We start from the raw sequence: 12236 nt of genomic DNA, 5'->3' as shown, positions 1-12236 counted from the left end.
GATTGCTTTGCTCAGCTCTGTTTCAGCAGGTTTAGGAAGCAAATGAGTAATTGTTTAATGCATTTCCTTTTCTGTAGGGGAGATGCCAACACGTCTTTTGGAGAATTGAAGTTTGGAGAGGTATGTTGACTTTGTCCGATCCATTAATCAGCTTAGGGCATTCTCTTAAGACAATTACTAAACTGCCAACTCTTGAGATTGAGTGTTCAAAAGTCTGGATGCATTTTAATCGTTCAATGCAAGTAGATTCAAGGCCAATCTTAGCTTTAGTCTTTTTGCAAAATTGAAGACTGAAGGAAACGTGTTAAGGGTATCATATATAGTTGTTCTTTTCAAAGTCATTATCGAAAGCACTAGAATGCAGATGCATTGTCCTACACAGCAAAGGTAGTCTGAGATGAAAAATGGTCATAGGAAGTGATCTTTTCTGCTATAGAGATTTTCTCTCTCACGCATAACAAATTTGAAGTAATCTACCAAGGATTATGGAGTGTCCACTCACACACACACACACACACACACACACACACACCCGCCCTGCCCCCCCCCCCCCCCCCCCCCCCCACCCCTCCCACAGGCAGGTCTGAATAGGCAGCGGAAGATGCAATGAAGACACAGATTGGCCTCTGATCGGGTAGACACCTGGACTCCAATCTGGCTCGACTCCAAAAAGATTCTCTTACACTAAAGAACACCTACAATGCCGCATAGATATACAAGGCAATTGTGGAGAAGAGAGATCACTGAGGTAGAAAGAGACAGGACATCTGAGAGAGAGAGAGAGAGAGAGAGAGAGAGAGAGAGAGAGAGAGAGAGAGAGAGAGAGAGAGAGAGAGAGAGAGAGAGAGAGAGAGAGAGAGAGAGAGAGAGAGAGAGAGAGAACCATCCATTGCACCCCAAGTCGGCATGCCATCAGTCCCCACAAGAATGCCAAGGCCCAAAAGACTTGTGCCAGTTGATGCGTGCACCAATTGGTTGAGTCCTGGTCAGTGTAGATACTGGGGTTTCAGGTATGTCTCGAAGTGAGTTCGGAGCAGCAGTTTGCATTTGTTCTACAGTTGATGCGTACGAAGCTTTATACCTGGTCATGATAGAATCTTCTTTGGCCGGTCGAGCATTGGTGGCCAATCAGGTGTTGGTGGCCTCTTCTTGGTACATTGCATCCTGCATGAGGGAGTTATGGCACAGTTGAGGCACTTGATTTGGAACTTCCTTTTTGGGGACTGGATGGCACTCGTGACACTCAGGCTAGTGATGCTTCCCCATGCAGAGGGTGGTTTGGGTATCATTGATCCGTGCACTTCTTACCAAGCTCATTGTTAGGGGATTTTTCCCAGGCAATGAACCTTGGAAAATGTTACTTCAGTCCACCTTGGCTATGGTCATTCCCACCCACGGTGTTAGAGACATGCACACATGGACTAGAGGGATACGGTTTTGTTTGTGGATGCGCCTTTGCATCGAGATCATCTATGTCCTTACATGCGCTCATTGTTACTTGAGAGAGGAGATTGAGCGGCAACCTCTTGTATGGAATTCTTTGGTCACTATCTGTATGGACTCAGAGTCTTGAGAGAGACCTCAGCAGCTAGGGTAGCGATTACACATTGATTGGGCTAATTGGGATGTGGGTCCAACAAGCACGATGAGCACTTGGTGTCGTGATAGGTTTTTGCCAGCAGATATCTTGGCAGAGAGGTCTGATATCTGCAGAGGGATTTAGCCTAGGATTCTTGAGATTGATTTTGCCATTCCAGACTTGTGCGATCAGGTTATGAGAGGTGATGTCAAAGTTGGTGATGTGGCATCAACTGAAGATTAAGGGGGTTAGGACTCTAAATCCTAACCCTAACCAACTTACAGCGATAAGCCGAGGGGCCTTAAACCCAAAAGAAGAAGGAGACACCCTTAATTTGCATAAAATGTTGATGTGGATCCAATCATACAGATCTGGCTGCTTTTTGCAAACAACACACGTTAACGTGACAATTGTATAGACAATGCGCGTTTTGCGGAGATAGCAAATCAGCACCAGTTTTTGGATTTGTGAGCTTTTGGGGATGAGAGCTTTTCATGGAACAGGCTTGGACACTCCAAGCAAGAAATCAATAGCAACAAACGGCTATTCAACGACTCCCTCATCACTCTTCCCGCATAACCTAAAGGGAGATATAGAGGCCTTTTACAACTAAACGCCCCCTAGACTGGAGCTTGCGTCATTTGGATGTAAGGTGCAGCGGAATGAATGTTGAACTTTGCTTAAGATGAGTGCTTCGAACTGTGCTCAAGGTTCCTTTTTCTTAGGGAAGGGAGAGCCTTCCGTTCTTTAATGAGAGAGTGCAATGGACACAAACAAAGTGAATGGACAGTGTGCATGAAGGTGCTGAGACTGAGAGATAGAGAGAGGAGAATATGAGTGTAAAACCCTCTCCGAAGGGCCCCACTCTCGAGGGCGAGAGTGGTCTACTATTGATTGCACAATCTGGTACAAGATGCTGATGCAATCTAAATGGGGCTATATCGAGGTCGACAGTGTGGACGACGATGACGAATCTAATGCTGGAAACTAAATGCTGGAACTGCTTCTTGTCGTACTGTTCTTTCTTGCTTGGAATCAGTGGATCTACTATGGGAATGGACGGTATGTCCAGACTAATGGGCTGAATACTGAAAAAGCTGGCTGATTGCAGATGATGCAAAACGCTAGAGCTTTCTGAGGTTCTTCTTCGCGATTGGAACGATGCGGCAGAGATTTGCAGCAAAAAGGACCAAATCGCCTTTTTCTTAGGGTTGAATCTGCAAGCTTCAAAATGCTGTACTGCTGGTCTCTTAAGCGCTGAATTTCTGCAGCAAAAATGCTGATCATAGGCTGATGAAAACGCTAAGTGGGCTGGTCCTGGCTGACTGAAATTCCATGATGGAAAACGCTGGAAGGACTGAGCCTTTTGCTTGCTGAAAACCCTTGCTGAAATCGCCAAGGTGCAAGGCTGAAAAACGCTATTTGTAGGGGCTGAATATTGTCCTGCTGCAAAAACGCTATGGATTTGCTGTAGTCTGCTAATGTCGGGGCTGATCTGCAATGCAAAAACGCCAAGGCTGATGATGGCTGAAAAACGCTAGGCCTTGCCTATGCAAAAACGCTAGGTTGACATGCCGGGGGGGGGGGGATCTTGCTGAGAAGGTGCCTGTTGGATGTCTGGTCCCTGCTGTCTCTTCTGCTAGAAAGTGCCAGCGCTAGGTTTCTATTTATACAACTTAGCAAAATTGCCCTACCTACTTTTCAACAAAAGTCACTTAAAAATAATAAGTGAAAAATGTCAAAAATAGGAAAAATAGGTTTAATGCACTGGAAAATGATCCTGATGGGAATCTGATAATCATGCTGTGTGCAACCAGAGGATATGCATCTGATCTAAGTGTCTAAACATGCACAATCTGCGAACAGACTCACAAAAGTGCCAGATCACTTTCTATTCTAGACTGACTTGACCGGACTGAAACCTCGTCATGCTGTAGCTTGTCCATGAACACATAGGGTTGGATGTGTCACGTGACATCTCCTCCTTTTCAAAGTGAGGTACTCGTACCGAACTGTATGGCGTTGAGGGAGATCACCAATAGCATCCGAAATCTTGGAAAGGACTCTTCGCCGGTCCAGTCGGATGCGTGGGTCATGCGATACTTGAACTTCATAAAGGTCTGCAACGCTTGCTTCTTTGGGCCGCGCCGAAAGCGACAAAATTATCTGTAGCTCTGTCACAAACTGCTGACATGTCAAAGCCTATAAAATGGGGCTAACTTACATATGCCGGCCGAGAGGCCTAAACCCTAAGAAGAACAAGTAGTAGAAGAAGACGAAGTCCTACCAACTTATGGGAACCCCGTCCGATGGGGCCCCAGTGACATAAAGGGATTAAAATAAAGCAAGACCCACACACACGTAAAAACTGATGACGTGGCAGATTTTCGAAAATTGCATTGACATGATGACGTGGCAGGTTGTACGGATTTTCGTGTTTTGCGTTGGTTGATGACGTGGCAGGCTGTACGGATTTTCGTGATTTACGTTGGCACCTTTTTGGCTTTGCTTTTGGACCAGATGCTTTTAAGTTTGAAGGCTTTTTACTGTAAACTGCTTTTTAGGCCAAGGGCCTTTAAATATGAGGTTAGGGCTCATTCTCTGGCATGCTTCCTGGAGAAGGTGCAGAGTCTGGAGTACCGGCTTGTACTTTGATGATGCAATATAAAGAAATACCGAAAGGGGCGCCAAGGTTTGGGGCCAATACTCTCTGGGGTGGTGGAATTTCGCCACTCCGTGTCGCGTGTCGTCTCTCTCTTTCAGTTCAATTGTTATTGAAGTGCTAAAAGTCTGTTCAGTCTGCTCTTTTCTATTGGCACGTGGTGCCGATCTTGTGACAGTGGTATCAGAGCATAAGGCGTGTGCTTTTCTGAAAGCATATTGGTCCTATAAAAGAGCAGACAGAGGTATTGGAATTTTTATTTGAGGTATCTTCGCCCTCCAACCCGGACTTATTAGCCACTCCCACCCTTACTTCATCGTGCATCGGGCGCGCTCCCGTCTTCACGGCTCATGTCTTATAGGGCATAAGCCAATTAAGATCACTTGCAAGAGAAGGATCCAGATCTGTTTCAAGTCACTGTTTTTCTCAGAAGCAGTGCCATGCAGATGTTGATGTCTACAGCTACCAAGCAGCATACTCCAAGTACTTGGCAAGCTTTCAAGAAAAAAAAATAAAAATTTGTCGGAAGTTATATGGTTTCTGACATCTTCCTTCGGAGTGCAACTTCTAGCAGAGTGGGGTATCCTGAAATGCTTGCCATGGAAAACCTAGCAGAGTATATCTTGAGATTTCTCGACATCTCTCAATAGATGTCTCTTCTCGAGTTGATAACCTTGGACGTTCAGTGTGATTGCTATCTCTTGGGACTACCATCGCTGCCAAAGAAACACTGTCTGTCCAAGAGCTTATGGACCATGCTGTGCTCGGCCTTGACCTCATGGAAGAAATTTAACCCTAATTTTTGGTGCACGTTTCAGGATGGAAAGTCAGTCCACTTTTTGAGCTCACCTGATGTCGAGATTGCTTTTTAAGTTTGAGTTCTATTTGATCTTGTTTAGAATTTGTTTGAAATGGATAGTATTCGTTTTGAACCTGTTTTGGTGCCGATTTGAATTGTTTGACTCTGGTTTGATATTGGTTTCAATGATTGGTGATTTTACTCCCGCGTGGAGAACTGAGAAATATTGTTTTGGTATTGTTTGAAAACCTCGGAACGACGCAGGCCGATGCCTGAGGAGCATTCCGTTGTATGCTAGAAAACCTCCGAACGATGCAGGCCGATGCCTGGGGAGCGTTTGGTTGTATGCTCGAACCTCCAACTTCCAAGCGACGCAGACTGCGGTCTGGGGAGCGTTTGGTTGTACAGTGCTCTGAGCTCATGGCCCGGACCTTTTTAGGTTATTTGCGGGGGGAGTGACGAGGTAGTCGTTGAGTAGCTTCATAACTCAGACGGTTTGTCTCGGGGGAGTGCTCAACGGCGCTATTTGTTGTGTCTTGTAACATTCATATGTAAGCATTTGTGCTGCATTGTGATGTGCCAATTACTGAATATTCCTAATTGGATAAGATTGCTTGGATATGTAATTTTTTAGTGCATCAAGACACCCGTGGAAGATCAGTACGGTCTGGGTGTGATGGCTAATTTTACTACGCCGGAATATCAAGAGTTCCGATCTGGACGAAAGGAGGAAGCTAACTTCTTGATCAAAACAGCCAAAAGAGAAGCTAACTCCTTGATCAAAAGAGCAGAAAGGAGAACTAACTCCTTGATCAAAATAGCCGAAAGGAGAAGCTAACTCCTTGATCAAAAGAGCAAAAAGAAGAAGCCAACTCCGAAATAAAAAGAGCAAACTGATTGTCCCTCGGATTTTTTTTGAGCTAACTTGAGTTGTTTCGCAGATATGCTATAATCGCGGATGATTACTCTCTTTCAAGAAGGGGAGGTGTCACAAACTTATTTTTTTGTAAATCTGCTTTGATTAATTTACAAGTGAGAAACCTCAAAGGGAGGAAAACCCACGAAAAGAAAGGGATACAAAAGACAGAGCACTATGAGGCTCCGAAGGCAAGAAACAGTCAAAGTAAATCCTGTAGGCATCAAGAGTGATGTCTCCAGCTTCATAGGCAAAATGCAGCGCTTGACCAAGAGATAATTTGAAATAGGGAAAGGGGGTCCACAAAAGTGCCCTGGAACATTAAGGAGTTCCTACGATGCCAGATGGCCCACATAGTCCAAAGTCTGACCCAGGTGAAGAAGACCGCAAACTGAGATTGTGGTGATCGAAGCACCCCAAAAAGCCAAAATCGTCTGTGAAAAGAGCCGGAAGGAAAACGTAGTCAAAGGGCAGTCAACACTTGCCGAATGAAGGCTTTGGAGTGATGACAAGTGTGGCACGGTCTCCTCAGCTTCAAGGCATCTGAGGCAACGGGAAGGCGCAATATGTCGAGCTTGCAACACACTGCCAACAGGTAGAGCTCCCACCAAGCACCGCCACAAGAAAACACTTTCCTTCAAAGGCAGATGACTCTGCCAAATGCAAGACAATGCCTGTTGCCACCACAAGGATGACTCGGAAAGCGACCACGGCTGATTACCTCGATGCACAATCCATACATCAGACTAAAGAATGGCATAGACACTGGTAGCTGAGATGCAGTCCAATCTAGTAGTAGCCAGATTCCAGTCAGAGAAGCGAGAGTCTTCATCCAGAGGAGGAATGGGCGAATGAGCAGCAAGCATGTTTTGAATCTCCCGCCAGAGAGGAGAATAGTGAAGGCCCAACCGAAAGCGGGAGACGGCATCAGCGAAAGAAAGAACATAACCCGAGTCATCAACCACCTGATGCACCTGACAGATTCCTTTTTGGGAAAGAAAATACACTTGGCGAGGAGACCGTTGAACCAAAGTAAGCAAAAACCCTGCTCCAATTAGACTCTCCAAGCGAAAAGAGTTACCCCCAGAGGATTGTCGACCATCCCAAGCCAAATGTGAAGTGATATCCTTCCAATCAACAATTAGAGAAGAAGTAAAGGGACATCCAGGAATGTGGCCTTCAAGCTTCCCAAAAACAACATCCCAATAAGTCGGTTGCCAATGACCAAAAGAAGGGGTGACAATGTGCGCACATAAATGTGTGACCATGAGAGCCCAGGGTTGCTACTGCTCCACCAAAACTGGCAACAACATAGCTTTCCGAGCCAAAAGATGACGTCCTAGGTCCAAAATATTCAACCCTCCAAGCCGCTTGGGAGAACACAGCTTATCCATAGATAGAAGCCGAATTCCCTTCTTGGTAGACGAGGTCCGCCAAAAATGTTCTAAAATATTGGACATGAGGGACTGCAAGCGCAATCGAGGCCAGGATAACAAAGGCAAGTAAAACTGCACATAAGCCACAAGGATGCACTGGACAATCCTGAGACGCACATGAAGTGGCCACGCGGACAATTTCCAATAATTCAGCTTGGAATGTAGACGTTGGAGCACCCAATCTGTTTTCTTCATAGTCGATACATTCCAACCCAGCAGATAACCCAAATGGCGAACTAGAACATGGGGAGGAACAATCTCCCTAGGCCACAATATCTTATGCCAGTCACACTCTTTCAGAGGCAATAGCTTGGATTTGCAAAAGTTAACTTTGAGACCTGCTGCCAATCCAAACAAGTGAAGAGTATGCATAATCTGTTGTACATCATCATAGTTATTACGAGGCATGAACAAAGAGTCATCCGCATAAGCCTGACTAGCAAACTGTCGGCCGGAAGGTAAAGTAAGGCCATGTAGCCTACCAGTGAAGGTCAAGGAATCCAAATACATAAACAAGGGATTAGTAGCGATCGCATAAAGCAAAGCACTCAGAGGGCAGCCCTGCCTTATCGACCGTCCCAAAGGCCAAGATTCCGTGAGAGAACCATCAAGCAAGTCTGCAGAAGTACTGTTTGCATACAAGAAAAGCACGACACGAGATAGCTTAGGCCCAAAGCCCAAATGTCTCATGGTATCCGCAATGTAATCCCAAAGAACAGTATCAAATGCTTTTTCAATGTCAACCTGCATGACCAATACATCCTGTCGCGTATATTTTGCATATTCCATACCAATAATGACATTTGCGAGGTTATCAATAATTTGACTTCGTGGAATGAAGCCATATTGAGATTGATGCAAGCCTTCATGCAGAAAGCATTTGAGTCGGTTAGCAAGCATTTTTGCCATTAATTTATATACGACAAGCATAAGTGTAATAGGCCGCCAATGTGAAAATTCTTCACACAATGCATGCTTAGGGATCAGCTTGAGCAAACCTTCTTTCCAAGACTAGGGTAATTCTTGTTGTTCCGAAGCTGTATTCATCATGAATAATAGAGGTAACTTCAAATAATCCCAGAAAGACCAGAAGATTTCCACAGAGAGACCATCCCAACCAGGAGCTCTCCATCGACCTAAATCAAGCAAGCTGGCATACAATTCCGACTCAGTGAAAACAGCTTCCAAGTCTTGAGCCTGCCGCAACGAGAGAATGGAAGTGACATGCGATAGAAACATGTGACGCGCTTGGCGAGCTTCTCTCGTGGGAGAAGAAGGGGCCGCAAAAATCTTGCCATAATGAGAGCGTAGGGCTAGTGCTAGCTCTCGAAAAGTGGAGGTCCACTCCCCTGACGGTAATTTAACTCTGCGTATAGCTTGAGACTGCCTCGAGTGATGCAAATGCTGAAAGAATCGTTTAGAAGCACATCCTTTATTTGCAAAAGCTTGTTGACGAGCTCGAGTCTGCCATTTGGCCAATTTCCTCTCATCATTGTGCCTTAATATTGCACGAGCAGAAAACAAATCAGTCATTTGAGCATCAGTAAGAGAAGAATGATTAGCCAAGTGCATTAATCGGCTACAAGCATCCTTTGCCTGGTTAACCTGTTCCCTTAATTGTGACAAATAATCCCTGCCATAATCCTGTATAACTGATTGAACACGCATAACAAAACGAAACCATGCTATGTCCATATCAACATACATCTGGGAGAGCAAAGGTGGGATGATATTCACAATCATAGTGTGAAAAGGCTCATGCTTGAGATGAGCATTATTGACATGCAGAAGTCTTGTCTTGGGTAGGCAATCATTGACATCAAAAGGGCCAAAACAAAGTTTCAAGCATATGGGAAAATGATCCGAGAGACACATAGCATAATCAATCCTCATCTCGCATACAAAGTCATCATATTGTTGCATGTGAAAAAGATACCAGCGATCCAGCCGAGCGTGATACATGGATTGAGCATTATGCTGAAAAGTAAAGCCTGAATCAGTCGCATGCAAAAAGGGCCACAAATCAAGCCCATTACAGGTCAACATAAATTGGTCCCAAGATTGTCGTTCCATATGAAGCATGTGAGAATGACCAGTAGTATTATCCGCAAGGTTTGGTGCATTATTAAAATCCCCGCAGAGAAAGGCATTGGAACGCCAACAGTAAGAAGAGATGGCACTCCACAACCGTGCTCTATCTACAGAAGCTGTGTAGGCATATAATCCTCCAAATTCGAAAACTTCTCCATTAACAATACATTGGATGACTATCCATCTCCCAGCCAGGTCATTAAAGACCAAGGTCGGGAAGAGTTCATGTCGAACAAGCATAAGCACTCCAGAATAGCCAGCTGATCCTACATAAGCTATCCAGTAGCCCGCAAAGTAAGAAGTCTGTCCTGCAAATTGGTGCTGGTTATGCTCTTGAAGAACCACAATGTCTGCTTTACATGTATGTATATAGTGCCAGGTAAGCCGCCACTTGTCGTGATTGCATAACCCACGCACATTATAGGAGATGCAATTCAAAGAACTATGCATTCTATATGGTATATACAGTGGATGAGGAAACAGGGAAAAAAGGGGGGGAATAAAACTCAAGTACCAGTGCCCGTTGACACATCCTCCCAGCTGAAGGTGCCTGAGAAGGTGGGTCAATACCTGGACCTGGATAATTGAAAGGAAATGCACCTTGTGATGAAGAAGGTTCTCCAGTAACAACCTCCTTGTAAGAACGAACAACCTTGTCCCAAGCTTCAACCAAAGAAGTGTTGTCATTACAAGGGAGTTTTTTCTGAGCAACATTCTTCAAAGGAGGCACATAATTACGAGAAGATGCCGGAACACGAGGTGTAGCAGCTTTGACAGGTTTCTTGGGCACCATCCAAGTTTGAGAGGTCAAAACCTATTCTTTTCCTTTGTCTTTAATGTTTGGAGAAGAAGTAAGTGTAGACAATTGTACTTGTTTCTCCTTGCCTTTAATCGCCCCAGCTGAGGGGGAGGAGGTTGAAACTCCTTTAGTTTGAACCTCAGTAGAAGGTTTCGGAGGCGAGCGAGGTTGAGGAGCAGGGACAGCTGAAGGAGGTGGTTGCAAATTTGGTTCCGGACATTCGGACTGCATATGACCAAATTTACCACATCGGAAGCAAGAATTTGCAAACTTGCCCAATTTAAGCTTAAATGGGCGCTTTCCAACCACTGTATCCCCAGAATCGATCGAAATACCTGCTAGTGTGGGGATATCCGTGTCCCACAAAATACAAAAACGGTTTGTGTTTGCCTCCAGCTTAGGAGGACAAATGACTTTGCCTAACTGAGCAGCCAACAAAGGAAGAAAATGACGCCAAGTGCGAGGAAAGTCGACCACCTCAACCCAGACGGGACACTTGTGACGAATGAGACTCTGATAGTCCTTGGTAAGAGCCTAGGGCAGCACATGAGTCATCTGCGTATTGAAGAAAAGAGGAGACATTTCAAGCAAAGCATCCCGAGCATCCATGTCAGCCAGCAAGACCTCGTAGAACCCTCACGCACCAAATTAAACGCCTTGGACTGCCTGCCGTTTGAGTAGGAAATCAACCCATTGGCCTACATCCTGAGCAGTAGGCATTCTACCTAGGAAAAAAAGAATCACCGCGTTAAGTGCATATTGAGCAACAGGATCCATGAGCTCCTGTATAGGGATGCGCACTTCCATAACAGGAGTGGATCCTTCCCAGGCTTGACGTGCATCCTCGAAGTCCTTATGCAAACATTCTTTGATAAGACTCAAAGCATCCATCTCCGAAGTTTCCATGGCTTTCCGACGCTTATATATACACTGATCCGAGGAATCCATGTGAAGCTCTCTCACACACACTCTTCCTTTTTTTTTTGGGAGTTTTTGATATATGACTGCTATATACACAGGCAGACACACACACCGGCTAGCTGTACAAAAACACACACCCCTCTCTCGCACAAAAGACGACGGAAGGACCGCGTGCAGGCGAAATCAAACTTCCACCCCCCGACGCGTTGTGAAGGGCCTGCACATGGTAGATGTTGTGCAGAACAGGGTCGCGCGATAGGCAATGCCGAAGGATTCACCACACCCCCAATTCCCTCGCAAGTGTACACACCCATGCACTCGACATAGACCATTCACTCTCACACACACACACACACACACTCACACACACACACACACACAGACGCGAACAGGCTGAACATGCAACGTGAACATGCGCTTAGGCTGCACAGGAAGTCTGCGCGCTAGGGTTTCAAGCTGCGCAGCAGGGCTGCCGTTGCAAGTGCGCAGGGCTAAGATCCGAGGTCGCGCACAAGGGTTTCGTCACCACACACACACCACACACACGCGCGCGCGCACACTAGCATTTTGCAAATTCCCGGTGACAAGCACATCCATTGCATCAGCGTTTTGAGTTTTTAGCAGTTAGACTCCGCTCCGCAACCCCCAAACCTCGCAGATCTCACCTTACTGGAGTAGATCCTCGCCGCACGGTCAGATCAGCCAACGTTTGCAGATTCAGCCCGCTATTCGTAGATTTCAGCATCTGCGTTTTCAGCTCATCGTCGTCGCGTCGTCATCATTGCTGTCGTCACCGACATAGAGTCAGAATTCAACAGATACAAGATTTGCAGATTTCAGCCCCTAGCATTTTCAGTTTTCAGCCCGTCTCATCGTCGTCGTCATCGTTGTCGACATTGTGGGCAAGTCCATTGCATTTAGACCATTGTACGAGGATTGTGCAATCAATAGCATAGACCTCTCTCGCCATAGAGAGTGGAGCCCTTGGAGGAGGGTTTGACAACATTCTGATGTCGTATTCTTCTCTCTCTAT

At 45.7% G+C, this 12236-nt stretch overlaps 1 protein-coding gene across 2 annotated transcripts in view; it reads left to right on the top strand.

Annotated features, from left to right (window-relative positions):
• The window catches only part of LOC147428198 (actin-related protein 2/3 complex subunit 1B-like), a 42877-nt gene that overhangs the window by 10668 nt on the left and 19973 nt on the right, over nt 1-12236 (top strand). For both annotated transcript variants that reach the window (XM_086496947.1, XM_086496946.1), the window contains exon 8: nt 78-120. In XM_086496947.1, the coding sequence (XP_086353073.1) occupies nt 78-120 (43 nt within the window). The remainder of the gene's footprint in view (nt 1-77; nt 121-12236) is intronic.

Source organism: Adiantum capillus-veneris, chromosome 23 (assembly GCF_014529385.1).
Source record: "Adiantum capillus-veneris isolate H3 chromosome 23, ASM1452938v2, whole genome shotgun sequence".
In the NCBI taxonomy this organism is placed as follows: domain Eukaryota; kingdom Viridiplantae; phylum Streptophyta; class Polypodiopsida; order Polypodiales; family Pteridaceae; genus Adiantum; species Adiantum capillus-veneris.
This window is presented reverse-complemented; position numbering and strand designations above follow the sequence as displayed.